This window comes from Muscardinus avellanarius (assembly GCF_963383645.1).
Source record: "Muscardinus avellanarius genome assembly, chromosome: 10".
NCBI classification, from domain to species: domain Eukaryota; kingdom Metazoa; phylum Chordata; class Mammalia; order Rodentia; family Gliridae; genus Muscardinus; species Muscardinus avellanarius.
The window spans coordinates 45,471,425-45,496,462 of record NC_137796.1 but is presented as its reverse complement, the minus strand read 5'-3'; the positions used below and the strand labels follow the sequence as shown (position 1 = coordinate 45,496,462).

At 51.0% G+C, this 25,038-nt stretch overlaps 2 protein-coding genes across 2 annotated transcripts in view; one reads left to right on the top strand and one right to left on the bottom strand.

The window, feature by feature from the left end:
• Positions 1-16,345, top strand: part of PEPD (peptidase D) — a gene marked incomplete at both ends in the record, with an annotated part of 131,016 nt that extends 114,671 nt beyond the window's left edge. Inside the window, 4 exons of the mRNA XM_080703549.1 lie at positions 2,290-2,438; positions 11,872-12,056; positions 15,202-15,393; positions 16,208-16,345. Coding sequence (XP_080559675.1) covers positions 2,290-2,438; positions 11,872-12,056; positions 15,202-15,393; positions 16,208-16,345 — 664 coding nt within the window. The remainder of the gene's footprint in view (positions 1-2,289; positions 2,439-11,871; positions 12,057-15,201; positions 15,394-16,207) is intronic.
• Positions 16,346-23,692: 7,347 nt separating this feature from the next.
• On the bottom strand, positions 23,693-24,142 carry CEBPG (CCAAT enhancer binding protein gamma; the record flags this gene model as incomplete). Its single annotated transcript, XM_080704116.1, has 1 exon — positions 23,693-24,142. The coding sequence occupies one exon, from the start codon at positions 24,140-24,142 to the stop codon at positions 23,693-23,695; it is 450 nt and encodes a 149-aa protein (XP_080560242.1).
• Positions 24,143-25,038: the final 896 nt, after the last annotated feature.

The following is a 25,038-nucleotide window of genomic DNA, read 5'->3' as shown; positions in this document are numbered from 1 at the left end:
TCCCCACTGCTGCCTGCATGCTGGCCCCAAGAGGACACATACCTGTGGCGATGGTCATGTGCCTATTTTGAAGGCGGGAAAACTGAGGCCCTGAAGGCTTAGTGCCAGAGCTCGTAGCTGGCGTGAGTTGCTTACTTCAACTGCGTCTTGGGGATTTGTTGGACCAGTGTTAGGAGCCTTAGTCTCCCCTTAGTTTAGGATTTAGATGTGCCCCACTTTCCCAGCCAGCTCTGAGGGGTACCTCACACAGGAGTAAACAGGCAACTGATGGCCCCTACAGCCATCGCATCTGCAGCCTCCTAGGGAAGGGACACCAGATTTGTCTTCTCTGAGCGGCTGTCTCTTTCATTGCCCTCATTCAACTGGGCTGGGGCAGGTCACCCTCAAGGGGGGCCCAGGTCCCCCGGGTCTGCTCCTGGCAGGGTCCCCCCAGAGACTTTGACCCAACCCCAAGTTCCCCATGTTAGTGGGGCCCTGCTCCATCCTCTGAGAAGCACCCGAACTGTTACCTGTGTTTTGTGCACTGTTGACACTGTTTATGGCGTTTTGCAATCAGAAGTCGGGAGATTAAAAAGTACTCAGCTGAGGACTTTGGATTCCAGCAAAGTACCCAGGGATCCTGAGCATTCAAGCTTTGACTTTAAAAATCTGCCTTTGTGGGATAGCTGGTGCTGCTTGGCAGGCCACGTGACCTGGCTCCCGGCTCTACACGCAGGGCCAGGGTCCCACCCCTTCTGTCCCACATAATAGGGTCCCCAAAGGCCAGCTCATAGGCAGCTTCTGGGATGTTTGTGGTTACCATGAGAGTCATATTTGGGTGAGAGGCCCTCGTAAAGGAAGCCACAAAAAGTACTCTGGGTTCCAGTTTGCCAGGTTTTGCACGGCTACAGATGTGGACCCCCATGGGAAGCCCAGAGTCAGACCCTAAGTGGAAACTAGGCTCAGCCAGAGTGAGAGGACAGCTCCCAACTCAGCTTTGCCTGCCCTGTGGTCACCTGGCCCTGGAAATGTGGGCAGGACCCTGAAGCACTGGGGCCAGTGTCCTCCAGTTACTTTTCTCAGCATCAGCATTGTGACTTGGCCATGACCCCATGAAGGCACTGGTGGCCCTCACTCTGTGTCGTCAGCAGCCTGATGATGCTGAGGTAGGACAGTGGGAAGGAGGTGCAGCGTCTGTGCACCCCTCATCTCTAACCAGACCCCTCCCTGGCCCATGTGGGTGGCTACATGCCGTGGGGGGCAGGCCTGGCCCCAACAGCCTATCTCACTCCTCCTCCTAGGGTGAGCAGGGCAGGATACTTATCTCTCTTTGACTAGACAGGGCCCCGGGGTGCAGTAAGGCTGGCCCTGTTTCAGGCCCTGCTGTACCAGGGGCCCATCATGGGTGTCAGAGGCCCTACTGTACCAGTGAACTGTACTGTCCTCCTGACTCAGCAGGCCTGGCCACCTGTCCCAACACTGTCCAGCCTCTTCTGGCTCCTGGACCTCCTGGCCTCCCCTACCTTACATCTGCCTCATGCTCCACACTGTCTATGCCCTGCTCAGCTACCTGGGAATGCCAGGATGGCAGGCAGGCAGGGTGAAGGGGCCAGGCACAGCCCTACCCAGCCAGAGACCCCTACTGGACACAAGGTCATCCATTGACACTTCCTCCCTGCCCTCCCCTCAGGCCATGTCCTACCTCGGTGGAGAGAGGAATAGTGACAGGTGCTTTCCTCTGGGTGGGGGGGGGCAGGGGAGTGAGCTGGAGCAAAGCTAGAGGCACTAGCCACCTGCCACCTGTGCACACAGACATTCTGGACCTGTGGGATGTCAGTAGCACAGCCCAACCCACGTTCTCCACTGGGCAGCATGTCCTATGTCCACGCTCAGCTCTGCTAGCTCCTTCCTCCTCCCTCCCTCCCATGAGCATTGTGTCAGCCATGCTGGGTACAGGGCAGACCTAGGAACATATGTGTCCTTTCAGTTCTCCAAGTGAACCCCCAAAGGCAGGGCCAAACTGTAAAGGGCAGCCCATTCCCCCCGGCCTTCCCTGCACAGGCTGAGCTCTGCACCACTTTCTCTCTTGGAGATAGAGGTGTGCCAGGATGTTTCTGGGTTCCCCTGCTATTTTTGCCCCTATGGGGAACACCAGTCACATCCTGAGATGGGGTGGCCTCAACCCCCTGCTGCGTCCAGGCCAGGACAAGCTGCCCTTGAGTCTCAAGGGGGAGGAGAGCCGGAGGAAACTGGGGTGGTTGCAAACGCCCCTGAGTGCCCCACCTGCCTCATACCCTCCTCTCCCCACAGCCTGTTTGACATGGGTGGAGAGTATTACTGTTTTGCCTCGGACATCACCTGCTCCTTTCCTGCCAACGGCAAGTTCACAGAGGATCAAAGGGCCATCTACGAGGCCGTGCTGCGGAGCTGCCGGACTGTCATGAGCACAATGAAGCCAGGTGAGGGTAGGGGTGGACCACACCAGCCCGGGGGGAAGGGGTAGCTGTGTGACAGGACCTTTAGGGAGTGGGTCCTGCACCTGCCTTCCATACTCAACTAGTACAACTTGATGGTCTCCAGGGTCACTCTTAGGCAACCTGGCTAAACACCGATCAGAAACAGAGCCGGGAACCTGGGAGCTCAGCCCAAAGTCACCCCATGTTCCTGCACATCCCTCCACCCACACTGGTCACCGGGATGTCAGCATGTCCCCTCCTCTGTCCCGAAGCAGAGTCCACTTCAGGGAGAGTTGGCCAGCTTTGGACCCTGGCATCCGGTCAGATGATGGAATAGCTTCTAGCCCCATTTGGCAGCTCTGTGACCTTGAACCTAAAGCTCTTCCCCTGGACGGCTATTTCCTTGTTTGCATGTGGAAGCAGCAGCCTGCGAGGATTAGGCCGAGCCTCGTAAAGGATATACAAAACTGCCTGGCTCGTGTTCGTGCTGTGCAGCAGTCACTGTCACTGCTGTGATGAAAGGTGGAGTCTAGACCCGAGCCTGGTGCTCTTCCTCATAGTAGCCAACCTGGGCTGGCACATCTTGACCCCACCTGTCCCATAGCTGTCAGCATGTGGCCTCCACCTGCATCTTCCCCCAGACCCAAGCAGCCTGCAGACACCCTTGACATCCCACTATGTGGCAGTTGTGGCCCTCAGAGGTAGTCCTCTGGAGTGGACCCTGTGAGCCCCCATCCTCCATAACCCTGAAAGGGGTGGGATCCAGCCCATGCTGGATTAACTGTCAGCTCTGCTGGTTAGTTCTTTCTGCCCAGAACAGTATGAGACTCTTTCCCAGTAGTGAGGAGCACGGCAGAGCCCTGACTTGTCACCTTTGCCTGGACAGGAGAATTTAGGGATGTGACCATGTCAGGTTCTTGCTTGAAACCCTCCAGGGCTCCAGCACAGCTCAGCCTGCAGACCATAGATTCCTTACAACCTGAGCACAGCTACCATGTGCCAGTTACCCCACCAGGGCCTTCTGGGGACATGTGACTGCCAAGCACCACTGATCACTGATCTCTTTGGCTGTGACCTGGCTCCAGTGTACAGTGGGGATTAGCTTTCCCTGCCCCTCTTCTATCCCACTCTGCCCACACCACCCCAGACACAGCTGTCCCACTGAGGCACTGGCTTCTGCCTGCACCTTTGGTTGGAAGAAACAGTGGTCTCCATCAAGTTAAGTCATTGGTACTGTCACAAATCCCACAGAGGTGGGAAAGGAGGTCTGGGGTGGGGCCAGGGCTTTAAGATCCACCGGGGTGGGGACAGTAAGCTCCTGGCTGGAATTGGCTGGCCAGGGCCTGCCCTGGACATGCAGGCTCCAGCCACTTGTCCTCCATCAAGGTTGATGGCAGAGAGCACCCGATTTTGTATTTGACTCAAGTTGTAGCCCACCCTAGCCCCTGCTTCCTCTAGCCTCATCCAGCACCTCCTTTCCCCAGCTGTACAGGCACCCAGAGAAGCAGGCTGCCTCCCCAGGCCTTCCTGCCAGGGGGAGCTCAGGCATTCTCCACAAGCCATGTGAGGGGTTACTGCACAGGAGAGACAGCACAGTGGAGTCCCGAAGTAAGGCCTCAGGGTCCAGAACACGCCCCAGACCCCAAGACTCGGCTGTCTGCGGCTGTGTACTTTGTTCTAGCCAGTCAATCTCCTCAGCCTCAAATGGCCAGAATAGTCCCTGCCCTGCCTCAAAGAAGAGTCCACTCCAGGATAGGCTCTGCCAACTCTAGACTCTGGCATCAGCCCTCCCTAAAGGCCAGCAGAGAGCCGACTGCAGCCGATTGTCTCCTCTGTTCTGGGAGAATGGAGGTCTCGGGGTCTTCCAGGGCCCTGGCCATGACAGGCCTGAAGGCTGGACATAGGATTCCTAAATGGGGGCTTGTGGTGGTCAGATTTGTACACCTCCTTGAGTCCTTGATTTTAAAAAGAAGAAGAAAAAGATTGAGACTCCTAGAACTATAAAAGCCCCAGGATGTGGCTGCTTGTGTAGCCAGAGCCTGCTGGCTCAGCATTTACCCGAACAGTCCCTGTGGCCCCATGGCTCATTGCTGGGATGACTTACAGCCACAGTCTTGGGGCCAAGAGCTGTTGTGGAGGGGACCTTAGCAGTTGTCATTTTCAGAGGAGGTATGCTGTGAGCAGGCCTTTCTGGATGGCCCTCCGTCTAGCCCTGAGAGCCCCACCAGAACCTGAGGAGCCCTGAGGGGATCTGGGGCACCATCAGGCCCCAGCCCTGCAGAACCACACCCTCACGCAGCCAGCAGAACCAGGGCTTGCTGGTGCATCTGAGAATGAGAACTCAGGTATACCCCTAAAGGAAGACCAAAAAGGAAAGGTGAAATTTCCAAACGAGGTACCAGGGGTGGAGGAGGGAGCCGATGGTTGAGAAGCCTGCTCACCATGTGCACCTTTTTATTCTTTTTGACCTTTTTTTTTTTTTTTTTTTTTTTTTTTTTAGTGTGCATGATACTGGGATGGAACCCAGAGGCTTTCTACCTCCAGGCTACACTCCCAGACCTATTTTATATTTTATTTAGAAACAGGGTCAGCTGGGCGTGGTGGCGCACACTTGTAATCCCCACGCTTGGGAGGCAGAGACAGGAGGATCGCGCTGGTTCAGAGCCAGCCTCGCTGGCTTAAGAGACCCTGTTTCCACATAAAGTTAAAAAATAAGTGTAGCCCGTGGGAGTGTAGCCTGGAGGTAGAAGGACTTCCAGGAACCCCAGTACCACAAAAAAAAAAAAAGAAAAAAAGAAACAGGGTCTCACTAAGTTGCTGAGAGCCTCACTAAGTAGCTGAGGCTGGCTTTGAACCTGCGTGATTTTCCTGTCTCAGCCTCCCAAGCGCGGGGATTACAAGCCTGCGCCACCACGCCTGGCTCTTTTTGACCTTTAAACAATGGAACCTGATGTCCATGGAGCAGTCCCCAGAGAGGTGCATCTCTTGTCTGTGCCACAAATGAGTTTGTTTGTTTGTTTGTTTGTTTGTTTGTTTGTTTGTTTTGCTCAGTCTTGAGTATCATCATTTAAATTATCCATATGTCAGATGGCAGAGGTTTGGCTGGGGAACGTGGAGTGTGGTGACTTCTCCCTGTGTCTGTAAGCATAAGCCCTTCACTGAGCAGCTGGGACACCCTTCCCACAGAGGGCCCTCCATGGGCACACCGCGGGGTGGGTCGGGCCTCCAGCCTGTGCGATTCTTGGCAGGTGGGCTGCCACTGTGTAGTTTGAGCCTGCTGTGTCATCTTCTCTTTGTGGGATATCTCAGACACCCATGAGCCACAGTGTAATGTAGAAGTCCAGGCTAGAAGAGGCTGCTGCTCCCACTAGCCAAAGCAAAGCTCTGCTGCCTGTGAGGTGCCTGGTGTGCGTAGACCCATGCCTCGCCAGCCACAGGAAAGGAGGCAGGATTATCTCACACTTCGCAGTGAATGCCCGGCAGGAGGGGCCAGGCCTCAGAGCAAGGTTCAGACCACGGGTGGACTTCCTGCTCATCAGGCAGGGCTTGGGAAAGACATGGTCCCTGGGCTCCCTGCATCCCTCAGAGCCCCGAGCGTCTATGTCCTTGGTGCTGCTTATCTCTCACACTAAGGCCAAGACTGGGGGTGGCCACGGCCTGGCCTTAAGAAAGCCTGCTAGGGCCTGGGCAGGGCCTGGATGACTCTCCACTCTTGGTATCCTGGCCAGCACAGTAGCCCCACTCAGCAAACCCAGTCTGACCAGAAAGTGGCCAGGTCCGTAGACCAGTCTATAGGGCTCCATTTCACACTGAAAAAGGACTGTGGCTGGGTGCCCGAGCTCACCTGAACTGGTTCCTGCAGACCATGTAAGGCAGGGCCTCCACACTCCACTCTCACCTACCCCTGGACTTTTCTGCTCAGCACAGACCTGGCCTCATTGAAGTCCTGAGAATCCCTTGTGGAAAGAGCCCTCAGCATTACCACACATGCTCTACCCCCATACTACTAGACGATGACACGCTGAGGGTCCCCAAGGGCAGAGCAGGACCCCATGGGGGGCAGGGTTCTGGAGTCCTGTGGCCACAGAGCTGATTTCCAGGTGGGGGCAGATTGCCTTCCCATAGCATGAAGATGGCTGTGGCCAGGTTGGACCCCTGCCGGTCTTAGTGGAAATGCCCTTGGTTTGTGGGTTCAGCTCCTGGGCCAAGACCAACACCCTGCTGAGACTGCCCGACTGCTTCCTGTGACTTTCCAGGGAAGAGTAAAGACTGACAAGCAGGAAATCATGCAATGATACCCAGAGGAGAGGCAGAAACTAATGATCAGAATACACAGGGACCCTGGCAGAGACGGCCCCAGGAGGATAGAGAAATGCAGACCTTGGCCCCCCATCTTGGGGCCAAAGTGGGAGGGGAGCATTCCTCACTGTCAGTCAGCAAGGGAAGGAGCACTGAACTCGCCCAGTCAGGACCCTGGTGAGCAGGAGATGGCCGGCCATGGGCAGGGCAGGCCATGTGGGCATTGGCTTGGGTGTCAGACCACCCTGTCTCCGTAGCACCAAGGGGAGAAGGGAGGTGCTACTGGGAAGGGGTGTAGCTAGTCTCAGCTACAAGGCCATCCCTGTAATAGAAGTGGATGCCTGGTCATTCCAGCCCCTGCCTGCTGTGTGGCACTGGCACTGAAGTCCTGGCACTTCTTCCCCACAAGCTCCCAAGACACCTGTAGTCTCCCACTTCCCAGCACCCGGTATACCTCCCCTCCCTCTTCACTCAGCCTGTACCCCTGCTCGCACCTCCCTTGCCCCTCTGCCATGCTCCTGGAGCCCCCACCCCTGGAACCCCATTCTGTGGTGGTTTATATAAGCAGTGGTATCTCACACCATGTAATGATGACCTCATTACTCTGTGTATAAAGACAGCACCTTTGTGCAACGCCCCACACTCCTGGCTCTGCCCCTGGCCTTAGGGTCCCTGCACCTTCTGGGAGGATACTGCCAGTGTGGAGGGGCTCTTAGTACCAGGAAGTGCCCTTACCCCTAGCCTGAGGACAGGAGAGGAGTGTGGGAGAGGTTCCACGGTGGGAGGGGTCACCTTTCCTGCCTTTGCCTTCTTTCCAGACAGGCGGGGCACCAAGTGGCTAGACAAGGACCTCATGTCACCCTAACCACAGAGGCCTCTGGCAAGAGCCAAGGCAGAGAGGGCTGTCTGGGGACTCGTATATCCCTCTCCTGCTGCTTGCAGGTTGGAGAGCAAGTTCTCTGCCCTCCCGGCCTCCGTGTCTGCCCTCAGGCACTCTGCTATGCTCTGTGGGAAGGGGGAGGCCTTTGGGGTACATGCACAGGCAGCGTGGCCAGATGCTGCTCCCTGCCCTTGAGTGGGAAAGTGGGTCTCTGAGGGCCTGGCAGCAGGCAGGGTGCAGGTTGGGCTGGGCTGGGAGCCCTCAGCCCCATGCCAGCTTGACTTGCCAGAGAGCTCCCAGGAGCCCCCACATCCTGCCCTGGGACCCAGGCCCTGAGCCTTTCCTCCTCCACCCCGGAGGCCTGGCTTGCACGTCATCTGTGCCCTGGGGGCCATTGTCTGTGGATGAAGTGAGCTCTTTGTCTGGAAGTGGCTCTGAGGATGCAGCACGTGGGGTCCTCTGCTGCCTTCCTGGTTCAGCTTAGGCTTGGGAGCCCCCAGGCTGTCACACGCTGGGCAGGAAGCCTCAAGGCAGTGATGGATGCTTCTGAGGCTCTAGGGAGCCTGCCTGGGTCCAGGCCCAGCAGGCTCCATCCAGGCCTGTCAGGAGAGAGTGATGCTGTAGGAGGAACCAGACCCAGAGGTTTGGGCACAGAAGCAGCTAGTAGCCTGGGGTTGCCATGGACACTTCTTAGGCCTAGGCATCGAGGGCTTCACCAGGCAGATGGTATGACACGCAGGACTGTGCTACCTGCTCTGAGGTCTGGGTACGCAGAGGAGGGGGCGAGGGGACATCTGAGTCCTGGCCACAGGACCACAGCTCTGGCTGGGAGAGAGCCATGAGGGAGGCCAGGGCTCCTGGTCAGAGCAGGGCACAAGCCCCACACTCTTGGGCTGCCGAGGCCGTAACAGCGCTGGCTGTGCCTGTGCTGCACACTGGCGGAGGGGCTCTGGCAGCACAGGAAGGAGCAGTCAGAGAGGGCTTCCTGGAGAGATCACCTCAACAAGAGGAAGCAAGAGGAAGAATGGAGACTTGGAGGAGTGGCCCTAGCCAAGGGAAAAGTACAGGTGGAAAGTACAGTGAGTGGCGGATCTGGGGCCCTGGCCCCCTAGCACGTGTCCTGGCCAGGCTGCCCCAGGAGCAGGCAAGGGCTGAGGCAGGAAACGGAGGCCAGCTAAGAAACCTGGGCTTTGTCCTCGGCAGTCAGCCTGTGTTACCGAGCAGAATGCAAGATGTGGTCACAGGGAGGAGGGGGATCAAGCTCTGGGAGAGGCAGGTCCCAAGTTCTAGAGATGTTCCAGGGAAGCCAGGGTAAGATTTGGTGCTGGCAGAGGTGTCTCTGCACTGTGCTTCCCAGTGAGGTGTCCCCAGAAGGGGCAGGCGTAGGCCCCAGGATGCCTTCTGGCTCAGACCACTGGACTCCCAGGTACCGCAGCTGCAGGGGTAGAGGAACCCAGGAATCGGGGCAGGCCTTGGCCCCCTTGGGCTGGGCCACGGGGTGTCCCTACAGTTTGTGCCCACCCCCCAGCCTAGCCCAAGCACGCTAACCTTCACACAGTTTGGGGGCCCTGCCTCAGCCGCGGGTGTCGTAACCACCATCCGGGCCAGACACTGGGCCAAGTTGCTGGAGGTTGAATCACTGTCACAACCCTAACCACACACAGGCAGAAACTCCCCGCTCACAGCCAAGAGAGCTGTGCGCAAGGCCTTTCCCGAGGGTGCACAGGCAAGGAAGACGGAGGCGCCGCTGGGGCTGCCTGGGCCGCACATCCTGGCAGGCACTGGGCCAGCCCCCACCAGGGGCCACCAAGAAGCATGATTTATACCTGATTCCCATTCTGTGCAGGCTCAGCCAGGCACACAGACCCACTGTTGAAATTAGGTAGGTTGGAAGGCAAACTCCATTTGCTGAGCTTCCTTTTGGTGACTGGAGAAGGTCCCATCTAAGAGCTCAGCTTGGCTGGAGTGGGAGCATCAGCCACCACGCAGGAGGCCCCTACTCAACCCCAGGCACCAGGCTGCCTGGAGGAGCCCAAGTTTTCAGAGCTGTTTGGGGGCTTGGAGGGCCTGAGCAAGGTCAGCCCTCAGGAGCACTTGTCCTGCTAGGCCAGGGAAACAAGCCCTGTCTAGAGGACAATTTCAGGCTAAAAGGTTCAGGGAGAAAAGCAGTCAGGACAATGCAGAGAGATTGCTGGGAAGGGTCCCAGAGAGGTAGTGACTTTGTTGCTGAGGCCCCGGGGCCCAGGGTCTGCATTGGAAAGGATTTGGTGTGTTTCTAGAACAGAAACACAGCCTCATCTCTGGAGGGCCTGCAGGAGGGAGGGCAAGGTGGAGTCACCCAGCCCAGCCACTGGGGTCTTAGGAAGAGCAGTAGCCAGACCCGGGGCAGTTGGCTTTGACCTCTGAAGTGACCATGAAGAGTTGGAACCAGGCCTGCCTGGTTGTAAGCAATGTCACTGTTGGCAGATGCTGCTCCCTGGAGGTAGACTCTGCAACTAGCTTTCAAGGGAAAGCATCGTGACTCTGACAGAGGTGGTATCGGAGGCTCAGGGAAGTGGGGAAGCTTGTCTAGGACACGTGGCAGGGGAAGAGCCAAGCTGGGGTTCCAGTTACCTGATCTCCATTTCAAGAATGCCAGCCACCAGTGAAAACCCTCCACCTTGGCCCCACCCTCCAGGGCACAGACTGGGCTGGCTGTGGTGGTGTGTGCCTGGCTCCAGACAAGAGCCAGATCTCAGGCCCTAGGAAGGACACACCCACCTCGGCACCTTGCAGGCTGGGGTGGGGAGCTTGACGCCGAGGAGGCTGTCTGCCTCCATCTCCTCTGCCTCACCCCCCCACACACACACCCCTTCTGTTCAGTCTGGGCTTCTTTCCTCATCCTTAGGCTGTGGCCGGGCACTGCTCTGTGAACCAGCCAGGTTGCAGCCGCACTGCCTGCTTGAGGCCTACGCCTCCAACCAGCCCACAAACCCAGCTATGGGGTATCCAACTCTGGCAGGAAAGGGTCTGGAACTTGGAGGACTGATGCTCAGTTAGTGTGTCTGAAGAGTAATGGCCTGTATCCCGGGACATCCCTTTTCACCCCACTGAGCCTATCTCCTGCCCGCTGCCAGCCATTGAGATTCAGAGCCCTAAGCTCGGGGCCCAGCCCTCACTAGTTCAGGATCCATTAGTACTCCCCTTGGAGCATTGATCAAGGATGGGGCCATGCAAGGGCAGGTGTAGCTCTGGCCAAGCAGGACATGGTGGGAAAGCCCTTAGAAGCAAGATCGCTTCATGCTGTGGCTGCCCGAGGTGCCACAGGGACTGGTGCCCACTGCCCTCTCTGCCAGAGCACTGCAGTGACCCGGGCCCTCACCCAGGCTACACGTGTCCTGCCCAGTCTCAGCCCGCGTGGCATCAGGACAGGAGGCTTCTCTGGCCTAGAGGTTGGGCTGGGACTCCTTGAGAAGAGACTAAAGAGGAGTTCCCCAGAGCTCAGGGGCAGATCCCAATGCTGGCCGAGGTTCCCTGAAAGGAGCATTCCAAGTGCTCCCAAGGGCCTCTGGTCCCATGGAGCCCCTGTGGCCCCAAAGCACTGTGCTTGGGAGGCTCTGCACAGCGCCCTTTGGCTCAGAAACATGAGGCAAAGATGAGTTTGATTAGCAGCCTGGGCCTGGATGCCTGGGCTACCACAGAATGGTCTGGTCTATAGCAGGCAGGGCCCCAGACCTCTGCCTGCCATCACGTGGAACTATGCCAAGTGCACCTTCACCCAGAAACCTTTGCCCCCCACATTGGCTCCCAGGGTAATCTGGGCCTCGTGGGATGTGGAGGAATGACCCCTCCCCTATCCTTAGCCCCTCCGACAGCAGCAAAACCTAAGCCTGAAGCTCTGAGGCAGTGTTTGGGCCCAGGCCACCCACCTGTGCTGCTCGGGAGACACGTGCTTTTCTCCTGACACCCAGGGATCTTGCTGGGTTCTCCTGGCCCCAGAAACATGCTGGTTGGGTTCAATATGCATGGCTAGAGCACAGGCTGGGCCCTTGGCCATGGGCATGGCCACAGGAATCTCCCTCAAGGTAGAATGAGGAAACAAAGTTTCAAGCTAGAGCTTTTGACTGGAAAAGGCCAGCACGGAGTGCCACATCACCCTGGCCCCTGCTATGGCACCTTTGCCGCTCACTTCTGGCCTCCCGCCTCCCTTCGTGAGGGCTGTGTCTCCCCAGCCTTGCCCTTGGAGCCTCGGCTCACTGCAGCCTCTCTGAACCATAGGTATCTGGTGGCCTGACATGCACCGTCTGGCTGACCGCATCCACCTGGAGGAGCTGACGCGCATCGGCATCCTGAGTGGCAGTGTGGATGCCATGCTCGAGGTCCACCTGGGAGCTGTGTTCATGCCTCACGGGCTTGGCCACTTCCTGGGCATCGATGTACACGATGTGGGTGGCTACCCTCAGGTCAGTGTGGAGACAGCGGCCTGCGTGGTCTCCCTGCAGGCTGTCCCTGAGCCCTGCTCTCCCCAGCGCAGAGTGGCCGGGGGTGTAGTCGAATGGGACATGGAGGGGAGAGGGAAGGAATCGGGGTCTTGAGTAGCCCCCCCCAGGGACCTGTCCAAGGCAGGGTGGTACCATGAGTGTTCCTCCTCCATTGGCTGCCTCTGAGCGTGGGGCCTTGGGACAAGTGCTCAGAACAGACTCATCCAAAAGGGTGGGGGGAAGTGGGTGTCTAGTGCTTGAGGCTCCTTGCAGAGCACTCTGTCTTATAAGGTTTCTTTTGTATGTGTAATACTTGGGATTGAACTCAGGGACATTCCACCTCTGAGCTACACACCCAGCCCTAGTTTATTTTTATTTGAAACAGGGTCTCCCTAGGTTGCTGAGAGTCTCACTACTAGCTGAGGCTGTCCTGGAACCTGCTCTCCTCCTGTCTCAGCCTCCCAAGTACTGGGTTTACAGGCGTGAGCCACCACACCTGGCTTGGGCACTCTTAAGTTACAGATCTGCTCCTCTCATGTCCTGCCGGGCAGCACACCCCTTGTCTCTGTCCCCCGGCCGGTGCGCCCTCTGCTCCCAGGCCCCTGGCAAGGCAGGCTTGTGGGGGCAAATCTGCAAACAAGGCTTCTCCTCATTACCACCCAACCCCAAAGGACCACCCAGGAGGTGTTTGGGGGCCCACGGGAAGCCCTCCCAGCAGGTGGCTGTAGCGCCTTTGGGCCCCTGTGGATGGGGTGAGCCGTCCCTGCCGCCTGGCCTGGTGCCCATCATGCAGGGGGCTGATTATGCAATCTGCGCGCCCTGGGGCCCACCAGCCAGTTAGCCAAGACTAGGCTTGGCCTGTTGGCTGCAGGGTGTTTTGAAAGCACTAAGAATGATTTTTTTGGGGGAGGGGGAAGAATTGCTCAAGAGAAGCATTATTATTCAATTATTTTTCCTCAAGTGTAAACAGTTAAATTTGGAGAAACAAAATCAGTTTTAATTTCCTAATTTCTATCCATCCCATTGTGTCCAGGGAGCCAAGAGCAGAGCCTTCCAGACATTGTTAGCCGAGGTTCGTTATTCATTAGTCGCCAAAGCCTTTTTTTCCACCAAAGAAAACTGGCAGCAAACTGTTTTCATCTTTTCCAGTAAGCAGCCCTTTGTGCTCACGGAGTCTATTCTTCTGACAGATAAACACTGGAAAAAATATGGCTTTTCCTATAAAAGTCATTTGTTTTATTTCAAGCCTACAGACACATCTGGGTCTTCTCTGCTCAAAGCCCAGTAAAAGTTGAGGCCTCGTTGATCACTCTGGCCAGGGTGTGGGCACAGCATGGGCACCCCAGCTAGGCTGGCGTCCCAGGCCAGGGGAGGCCTGTGCTCTCCCCGTGGTGGGCCTGTCCCCCACTCAACCCAGCGCTTCATCTTCAGCCCCGCCCAGCCACTGGACTGGCGTCCCTGGCACCCCAGGCCTGTGCCATTTTTGGTGTGCCCTTGAGCAGATCCTGAGAGTAATGCTCTGAAGGGGCAACTGCTCGGCAGGCGCAGATGGGCGTCTCCCTACACACCGTGGGAGATCTCTTCCACTTTACCCATCCCAGTTGAAATGCTGGTCCAAAAATTTTCTGGGTGGGGGAGGGAAACTGGTCTCTCCATGCCTCTGCAACCTGCCTTCCCTGCACACCCACCCACAGGACGCTTGGCATGGGCCCACAGGCAGGACGGGTCACCAAGAAGAGGTGACCTCACCAGGCCTTTGCCAGGCCCTGACGCTGACAGCTGTAAAGTGGAGAAAGGGACACAGGTGCTTGCGGTGGAGCATGAAAAGGGACAGGGAGGGTGGCAGGAGTAGAACTGTGGAGCAAAGGCTCAGGACCCCCAGCTCTGACAAGCTGCTTTTGGGCAGGACCTTCCAGCTAGGGAACACCCTGCCGCTGGCATCCCCTGCCCCCCGCCCACCTACCCGCTCAGTGTCCCAGAAGCAGCATTGTGGGGCCACGCCAGGGGTCATGGTGCCTGTCCTTCACCACCGCCATCCTGGCCTGCTCGCACCAGGTCAGGGTCGCTGTCTCTGCCCTCAGAGAATCACAGACACAGCCTTCCCTGCTGTGCTCAGCCTTGGAGGCCGAGCCAGCCTGTTCTGGTTACCTTACATGAACCACTAATTGAAGTCTGATGTTCTTGGCCCCCAAACAGTCAGAAATGACAGCTCCATGTCCAGCAGCAAGCTTCCTGGGGGGAGCCGCAAGTGGGGCAGGGCAAGCTCAGATTCTGGCCAGAACTGCTTGCTGCCTACTCGCTCAGAGGCCCTGGCTGCAGGCCAGATGGATGCCCGAGGGACCCAGGCAGGACGAGGACACTCCTGCAAGTGTGTTGGGCACCACTTGCCCTCAGCCCAGGCCAAGACTCTGTTGGCTGTGCCTGTGCAAGTGGACAGACCCAGGCACTGGGGGAGACAGGAGAGCAGACAGCAGCCCCTGCTGGGAGGAGGAGTCACTGGTTAATTCCTCAAGGACTGGAGGGCCACTTTCCAAAGCCCAGATGTAGGCCCAGGAAGCTCCTCGCCATCACACCACCAGGCCATGCACACAGAGGTACTTACCAGTGATGGTGCTGGCAGGCCCATCCTATGACAGCACCTGCCCCTTTTCCTGGATGGTTACATGGAAAACCTGGGGCTTGGCCTAGGGTAGCCAGGCTCAGTTTCCACTTGAGCTGCCTGGAAGGATGTGGCCCCAGAAGGCCTCATAGCCTCCCTAAGAGCTTTTTTGGCTCCCCAGGTTTGGCTTCTGCCATTCCCCTGGCCTAGAGGGCGATCTGATGAGAGAAGCTGGCCACTCAGCTAGCCTTGCAGGCCCACCTGGGCAGCTTACCCTGGATGTGTGCACACCAGCATCCATGGGGCTCCTGAATGCAGTTCTGACGGTAGCCACAGGCCAGAGACACTCAGAGTCTGGAGGTCTGTGCAAAGTACACAGTCTTATCAGAAGTGCCTATGGCTCAGCATATCAGGGGCAAGTCTGGGCTTGGAGATCTGTGTCAGCCCACAAGGCTGAAGCCAACCTTCATATATTTGGCTGTACCCCAAATGAGGCAGTGGGATCCTCCCACCTTTCCTTCCCCACAGGGTGTGGAACGCATCGATGAGCCAGGCTTGCGGAGCCTGCGCACAGCACGGCACCTGGAGCCAGGCATGGTGCTTACCGTGGAGCCTGGCATCTACTTCATCGACCACCTCCTGGACCAGGCCCTGGCTGACCCAGCCCAGGCCTGCTTCTTTAACCAGGAGGTCCTGCAGCGCTTTCGCGGTTTTGGTGGGGTGAGTCCCTGCGAGCATTGTGGTCTTGCTCCCAAAATGTTCACCACCCGCTGTTGCTGTTCATCATCACCTTTGTCCCAGGACAGGGGCCCTGGGGAGAGGGACAGTTTTAACATCCTCACTTGAGAAGGGCCTGGTCCTTCCTGGTCTGTGACTGGTCAGATGCTTCAACCCTCATTAGGAGGAGAGATTCTCCTAAACCCTGACCACCTGGCAAGGACAGGGTGAGCAGGTGACACAAGCAGATGGCCATGGGTAGCACCCTGCACTGAGGCTTTGCAACTAGTCTCTTCTGTCATGGGAATATTGATCGTTCCTCAATGTGTTGGCTTTGTGTCCCAGTGACAAAATGACTGAGATAAACCAACTTTGAAATAACGTTTATTTTAGCTCATAGTTTCAGTGATTTCAAGCCACAGTTGTTTGGGTCTGAGACTGAACAACATGTCAGAGAGCACACAGTGAAACAAAGCTGCTCATGTGGCAGCCAGGAAGCAGAGAGAGAGAAGGGGCTGGGCAGCACACCCAGTCACCTGCCTCCTCTAACGAAGCCTCCTGAAATGTACATCACCTCCCAAGAACCTAGTGGGTTATGAATCTGTAAGTGGATTAATCCATTCATAACGTCAGAGCCCTCATGGTGCAGTCACCTTCTGAAGGCACCTCTGAACACTGCTGCATTGGGGACCTTGCCTAAGATCCAAACCTTCACACTCAGGGCTGCTCCCACACAGCAGGGTCAGGCTGGAGCAGGTTGGACTTGCTAATGTTCATGAGGCCCACTCAGTCATAATCATCTTTTGGTTTGACCCAGGTCCGTATTGAGGAAGATGTCGTGGTGACTGACAGTGGCATGGAGCTGCTCACCTGCGTCCCCCGTACTGTGGAGGAAATTGAAGCATGCATGTCAGGCTGTGACAAGGCCTTTACGCCCTTCTCTGGCCCAAAGTAGAGCCAGCCAGAATGCGTAGCGAGACCGGGAGCCTGGAGCCTGGCCTTACAGCCTCTCCCCATGTTGGTCAGCCTGGTGATTTGCCCTCTGATGGTGCTCAGAAATCAGATCCTAGCATCAATATTTGACTATACCAAATAATGTTGTTTACTAGGGCAGAAAAAATTTTTAACTTTCTGCAAGATCACACCTTTAATCTACTAATATACTTTGCTTAAATGACAGTGACTTGAAATGATTGAAAATAAACCTGTTCTTTAGTGACAACTGTGCCATTGCTATTTGCATTCCTGTTCTCAGGAAAGATGTATTTCTAGTGTTTCTCCCAAAAATTAATGTGCAGAATGAAATTTGCAATAAAGGTTCCTAAAATAGTCATTTGCACATGTCTCCCTCTTTATTCCTTTGTAGACAAGCACTTGAGATTAGGACCTAAAAAGATGACTCATCAAGTGTCAGCCTCAGGAGTCTCAGAACAATGCTGCTGGCACAGGCCCCGTACCCCTCTGCTCCTGCCTCAAGACTGGCCTGGCAGAACAGGGGCAGAGCCCTCCCCATCAGCCTGCTTTGAGCCCCAGGGACTCTTGCTAGGCTTCATTGTCGCCCTGTCACACTTGCTGCTAGGCTTCCCAAGCCTCATAGATATCAGAACCACTAGGGCACTTCTGTAAAAGGTTCCAGGGATCCACACTCAGGCCTTCTGAATCAGAAGAGGTGATGTCCAAGGAACTGTGTCAACAAGCACTCCTAGGTTCTCAAGATCACAAGTTTGTGAGCTATTCTCAGATGACAGGGTGGTAAATCAGGGCCAAGCTTCAGCCTGTCAGTCCCGATATAGGCAGAGGTTTGTGGGTGAGCTTTAAATTAACCCCACAGGAATATCCTAGGCACTCACGTAACTGGTGGAATCGTCCTACACCTTGCCTTTGCACAGATTAAAGGCTAATTCTTTTAATAGTTACTGCCTCATAGATAGATTATGAAGTTGACAGTTATACAACACTTGAGATGGTTATTTAAAATTGGAGATTTGCAGATATCTTGCATCCTTAGATTTATTTTTCAAGCAAAACCAGCATCTGTCAGAGAGACTGCCACCTGAGGCAGCAGCAGTCTAGGGAGCTCACTCCCTCCTTCCACACTGGTCTTCCCTAAGTGAAAACCCACTGACCAGATTCTGCGAGGCAGTGAGCATCCAGTGCTCCAGTGTGCTGGTCCCTGCCAAGGGTGAGATACCTGTCTTCCTCTGCTTGCCCCATCCCCCCAACCCCAGGGCTGGCTTCTAGAATTCTGCATACTATTCCAGGTTTCTCTATCATGAAGGGAAAACCCATGATGAGGTAAAAACTAGCACAAGCTAGTGACTTCTGAGAAGTCACCATGGAAGGGATAGTACAAATTGATGTCTTCCTATGACAGTAACAATGCTTATGATGTGGCCACAGGGAAATGAAAGTCAGGCTGGGGGTGTAGTTCAGTGGTAGAATACTTTCCTAGGATGCACAAGGCCCTGGGTTTGATCCCTAGCGGGACAAAAAAAAAAAAAGCCAATCTCAGTTCCAAACTACCTTTTATCTCATTAGCTTCTTTACAAGACCCATTCTTTAAAGTTTTCTCCTGGTTGCCCAGTGACAAGACTGAGCAGGGTTAGTGTTCTGTGAGTTGAAGAATTCTGAAAGGATTCCTCCATTCCTGCTACCCTGTGATATGTACAGGGCTTCAATTTCCCTTACCTCCAGTAAAACCTGTCCAACTTAGGCTGAAGCTCAAATGGACACAGGGTGGATTTGTTAATTAAAAAATAGGTAAGTATATCATACATCTTTTTTTTATTCCCCTTCAGACATTCCATATACCGTATCTGCCCATTCCAAATACATGTTTTCTTGGATTATCAAGCAAAGATGAAAACAAAAAAATTAATAATTAAACACTGTCCAAGAGGGATACTGGGAACATAGATGCAATTTATTTAGTCCATGTGAGAGGCATACTTTGAAGGCACAAGTCTCAGGCGGCTGGCAGTAGCTACCCTGGCACCTACCCTGGTACCTTCACAAAGAAATGATCACTCTATAAAACTTCCCAAGACAAGTTTCTGAATTCTAAATTACAACTAATTCACAAAAATGGGATATATTACCTACAGAAAACAGTACACTACAATTTTAATAAAGTTGTAAATATGTAGAAATTTTCCAGGACAAAAAGATCAATAACCCAAAGATTGGGCAAGTGAACTAAACACACACTTCACAAAAGAAGAAATTCAAATTGCCAATAAATGCATGAAAAAATGCTCAACATCATTAGCAATCGGAGAGATGCAAATCAAAACTACCAAGAGATTTATTTCACCTAACTCCAACTAGAATGGCAATCATTAAAGACAAATACTAGCGAGGATATGGAGTAGTGGGAACTCTAATTTTTGTTTAGTGAGATTGCCAATTAGTGCATCCACTTTGGAAAACAGTATGAAGGATCCTCAGAAGAATGGGAAAAGAACTTACCATATGATCCAGCAATACCACTTCTGGGTATCTACCCAAAAGAATGGAAACCAAACTACCAAACTAATGCATGTGTATGTATGTGTATGTGAATTCTAAATTACAACTAAATTTACCATAGCCAAACGAACTAGCCAAGATGTCCCATCAACAGATGAATGGTTTGCAAAACTATGGGATATGTACACAATGGAATTTTACTCCACCATAAAGAAAAACACAATTATGCCATTTACAGGGAAATGGATGGAACTGGAGAACATTATGCCTAGTGAGATTGGTCAGTCACAAAAACTAAGAAATTGGATGCTTTCCCTAATATACAGAAGGTAGGGAGAAAATGAGTTATAGGAGAAACCCTAGATGAAGGAGATACTATAGATGAGCAAATAAGGCGACGTGAGGGGGGTGAGAGAAAAGGGCAATTTCCTAATGGACATTATGTACATTAACAAACATATCAAAGTCCATCAACTGGGTAAGGGCTAATTAGGTGATGTGTGCATGTTTACCTCTACCATCCTGTATTACATTGATGTATGACTATAATGCACCAATAAAAAATTTTAAAAAAAGATCATAGGGTTGTTTGTTTTTTATATGTAGTATTGAGGACTGAACACAGGGGCACTCAACCTCTGATCTACACTCCCATCCCCATTTTTTTATTTTTTTTTTACTTATATATTTTTTGCAGTACTGGGGATAAAACCCAGGGGCATTCTACCTCCAAGTGACACCCCCAGCCCTATTTTTTTTACCTTGAAACAGGATCTCACTGAGTTGCAAAGGGCCTAAGTAGCTAAGGCTGTCCTTGAACCACTCCTGTATCAGCCTCCCAAATACTGGGATTATATGTGGTGCCACCATACCCAACCCAATTTTATTTATGTTGAAATAAGGTCTCACTAGGATGCTGATAGGTCGGGTCCCCCCACCCCCACCAGGAGGCGGAACCCCAGAAGCCAGAAGTGGAGATATCATGAGAATTCAGGTGCCAGGTGCCACGAGGCTCCAGATGTCAGGAAAGAATCAGCGTTCCCACAACTGTTAGCCCTCCCCCCAAATCCCCCCACCCTGCTTAAAACACGGGCACTTCCACCCTGCCACATGAGACTCAGCCTATCGACTGGGACTACATGAGACTCTCCAGACCTGTGGCTCAACAGTCCCTTCCCCCACAGCAGGCTGACTTCGCCCCAAAGGTGCCAGGTTTTGTTAAAGCAGCTTTTTCTCATACCTCAGCTGGTATTTACCTCTCACCATTTCCCCAAACTTTATTTTCAATGTTTCAGCTGCCAAGGCTGGTCTCAAACCTGTGGTCCTGTTTCAGCCTCCCAAGAACTGGGATTACAAAAGTATTTTAATGGCATCTTCCTTTGAAACTCAATTCAAATTAGCTTCTTGGACTCAGAGCTTTGTTAGTTTTTTTCTTGTGGGGGGGGGATACTGGGGATTGAACCCAGAGGCATTCTACCACTTGAGCTACACCCCTAGTCCTTTTTATTTTTTGTTTTGAAACAGTCTTGCTCTGTTGTGAGGCTGTCCTTGAACCTCCGATCCTGTCAGTCTCCCAAGCACTGGGATTACCGGAATGTAGTACCACACCCAGCTAATTCACAACACCTATGAAATCAGCGAGTTCATTTCTGAAAATACTCTGGTGTTGTGTAAATGAAGATGGTGTACATACTATGAAACTGTGTTTTTAGGGGAAAAGCCTTAGTTTACAATGACCATCTACCTCAAAACAGGGATATTTTGCCATTGTATAATGAGAACCACACAGAAACAGTAGGCAGAAACCACTTGCTGCTTTCCCTATTTACCACTTCTGTGTCCACTAAGGGAAATCTAGACTTGGGGGGGGAAAAAACATTCTGCTTGTCTCCCTCCCAAGACCACCTCCCCAGGCTAGAAGCAGGAAAGACAGCAAGGTGTCTGCATGCTTTTCAGAGCTGTGTACATTTGAACTTTTTTTTATATCTAAAGAAACCCACAATGAAATACAGTGATTGTTCCAAAGTTTTTTATTTTAAATTCGTTGAAAGAAATAAAATTATATTAAAAAAATAGAATCTCACAAATTGGAAGCCAGGAACAAAAAGAGCAAGTCAGTACTTTTTCCTGAGAGGCAGATCTAATTAGCTGTACAATGAACTTTCCTAACTTTTGTCAAACAAATCAAAAGTATTTGTCCTATCTCTAAGGCATCAAAAAGTACTCTGAATGCTAAATGGGTTGTTCAGATACAAAGTTTCAGCCCTCTAACAGGGATTAAGAAACATCAAAAGCTGCTAAGATTTCCTTCCTTTTAATATCAAATTTTACATACTTCTACTCTATATAAAATTAAGAATTCCACACTCATGACCCAAATTTCAAAATTCTGGTCATATTTTAGTAAAATCTTACTACTTCTTAGTAAGAATGTCTAAAGTATCACAACTGGCACCTAAAAACTGAAAGGGACCAGAGGAAGGAATAATTGATCTGCTCTCACCACCTGCTGCCAAAACCAAATACCCACCCCAGGAGACTCACATGTAGCTAGAAACTTACACTATAGCCTAATTCCAAAACCACTGACTGAACCTGCCTGCAAAGCAGATCAAATCCTCATAGTTGATAAGTAACACACAAAAGTTTAAAAAGTCTTAAAATTTTAAACTTATTCCCTACACTTGGTTTCTCTCAATTTTATTCTGATAAATCTATCAAACATTCCCAACCACTTCAGTAAAGATAGTCAAGACAATGGTTAACATTTCTGTTCTATGCGTAACTGTTTGCTTGTATTAGTTTTGATTTACAGAAATAACAGAAAAGCTTAAATCAATTTTTCTATAATTTCCAATCTTATGTTTTGATTTGAGATACTGAGTGTATACTCTTAATGATTTCCCTACAGCTTTTCAGGATGATTAGTTGATATCATAAATTCCAGGTAGACATCCATTACTAAAAGATTTTTTGTTTTTTGGATGAGATTAAAATGTCTATACTACCTATTATAGATGTTTTAAGATTCTGTGGGTACCTCCTAATTAGTTATTAAAAAACATCTATCAACCTTTATAAGCACATTGATATTACAACCAAAGTAAACTGGTGCCGGAGATGCAAAATTTAAAAACACAAAAACCCAGCTTTTCCTACTGTTTCTATAGGGAGTTAATATTTCTCCTGGGAAGCATCTTATGGAACAACGCTGGGCTCCTGTCTTAGTATGTGTAGAAGGGCCTCTGAGCCCTTTGCTGAGTTCATGGCACTATGATGTCATATGCCCAGGAGAATAATAGTTAACTTCTACCAACCCCAGAACACAACTTGAGTTACATTTTGGTTATATTATCCCAAGTCCTAGTAGGAAATAGACATGTGGCCAGAAATGGCCATGTTCAAATGAGACACCTGGTAACATAAGCTTTAATCAGCTATGGCTCATGTCTAGTCACCATCCCAGGCACAAACTAATACACAAATAGCAAACAAATCTGAGCTAGAATTGTGCTAAAAAAAAAGTTAAAGACAATCTAAACTACCAACAACAATGTAAGACAGACTCTAGAGATATCCTACATTAGTGACTGCCATTTTTTTAGTCTTAACAAAAATGTCAATATCCTGAGTTTTATCAGCACTGTCTTTCTAAAATAATTTATGGAACATAAAAGCATACAAATGAATAAACAAAAGTAGTAGTAACAGAAAGTCTGAAAAAACAGCCCCCTAAACAAAAAATGTCACAAAAACAATATAAAAAGATGTATTTAAGTGAAATAAATTAAAGGTTAAAACCTTACCTTTTCAAGTTTTCTTAGACTGTTAATTCGGTAGATGGCATGGAGTTGATACATTTTTCTAGTAATCATTTGGTTAAGACCAAATAGCAAAATGTTCCTTCACAAGAATTTCTGTCTTTAAAAACCATGGCCTCGTGGCAGTTGTTTTGAACATAGAAAAATTAACAGCTGAATTTATCCCAAATTCTAATCAGTAGTTTATGTCATCAAACTATTAACATATTTTATTTACTAACTTGGCTGTCAATGTACTATCCAAAAAAAATCTTACTTTACTAACATCTGAGAAACTACAATTTTGGTACAGGTGAGATTTTATGACACAAAATAATGTCAATCCAATAACCCAAAGGTATCTCAAAAGCATAATTCTAATATGCTTTACTTTTATTTAAAAAAAAAAACTCTCTAAATGTTACATGCATTTTTAAGCTAATTAGCTGCACACTGCCTTTAAGATGCTATAAGGTTTCTTTATTTAACCTGTTATCTCTATACAGAAACTTGCTGGGGAAAACAGTACTAATTAGGCTGAAACAAGGTTTATGTTATAGATAAAACCACTCCAAATTATAGTGATTGATTTCTATAGCCCTAGGATTTATAATACACCACTTAGAAATCACAAATAAGTTAACATAGGTGGAATTCAACTTTTCATAACTCAATTACATCACTGAAACCAAAAACCTTCTGCATGATCTGCCAGTTTCCCATTCCTTTTATCAACCTAAAAAAGCATTTCTAATGAAGCCAGAATTTATATTAAGAACATAAGGACCAACATGTATTTTTTATCATATACCTTAAGATTTTTTGGCCTTTGATCCCCACAAAAATCCATACCACTCAAAACCAGATATTTAAATAACATGGCCTAATCAACCCTTCAGTGCTGATCCTAGAAAATAACACCCAAAGGAACTTTGAATGATGGAGCAAGACAAGCATTCATCCACTGATGTGAGTGGTGCGTGGCCACATCTTCAACTTCAAGCCCCAAGTTGTGAAGTCTAGAAAGATGAGGTCTACTGTCCTACACTGTCAGAATTTGTTGTAGTTTCAGTGCTAATGGGTTGCACATTGTCTGCAAGGTTGTGAGCATGCTCAAGAAACAAATCTTTCAGTACACTTAATTCCTTTGTCAGCAATTTAATTTTTGCTTCCAACCGTTCATTCTCTTCTTTGAGCTGATTCACTCTTTGCAGTGTATCTTGTGCTTTCTGTTTGCTTTTCAATCTGCTCTTTTTCACAGCCATGTTGTTCCTCTCTCTGCGCTGACGGTACTCGTCACTATTTCGATCCATGGGTGAACTCTTTTTGCCTTGCTTGCTGGGAGGCACAGCTTTGCCTCCTCCCCCAGGGCCAGCAGGCACCAGCTGAGGAACCTGCTGTAAGCCACTGGCATGTGCCTGAGTATGAATAACACTTATTCCATTCACTCCTGGAGTACTGTTTTGCTGAGATATCTTGCTCATTTGGGCACTCTCTCTTCCCAACACAGAACAGGTAGAAATGAAAGCAAGGTGATCACTGGTGTCCACGTTAAGCTCCCAAAAACTCTTCACATGTACCTAGTTAAAAAAAAAATTGCATAAAATATTTGAGATGACAGGATCAAATGAGGTTAAGTTTTCATGTCCCTAAAACAGCAAGCCACTATTAATTGATTATGCTGGGAAAAGTCTACATCAATTGCCTACTGTCCCAATGTTTCAGAAACCTAAAGCACTTCATTTAGAAAGGAAAGTTCACAGCTAGTGCATGCTTGTGATCCTAGTACTTGGAAGGCTGAGACAGGAAGATCACAGGTTCAAGGACAGCCTCAGCAAGTAATGAGACTCTCATCAACCTAGCAAGATCCAGTTTCAAAATAAAAATAAGATAGGGCAAGGGGTACAGCCCCTGGATTCCATCTCCAATATCACAAAAAATAATAAAAAAATAAAAATAAATATTAAGGTAAGTTCATACAGAAGCACCATAAGGCTAACCCCAGCCCACCTGAATCCCTGAGGGTACTGCCCATCTGTGATTGTTATCAAAAGGAGGAAAACGCCAGGCGTGGTAGCTCTCACCTATAATCCCAGCTACCTGGGAGGCAAGGATAGGAAGTTTGAGGCCAGCCTGGGCAACTTAGCAAGACCCTGTCTCAAGATAAAATGAGCTGGAAATGTAACTGTGTGGAATGCTTGCCTAGCATGCTGGAGGTCCCAGGTTCAATCCCCAGGACCTTAAAAAAGGGGGGTGGGGGGGGCCTTTACCACTAATTAGCTACCACATATGAACTAATAGCACTTGACAATCTACCAGGAAGAAATTTGAGATTTCCCATAGTTTGGGTCAACCAGGGAAAGCTGAGTTCAATTATGAT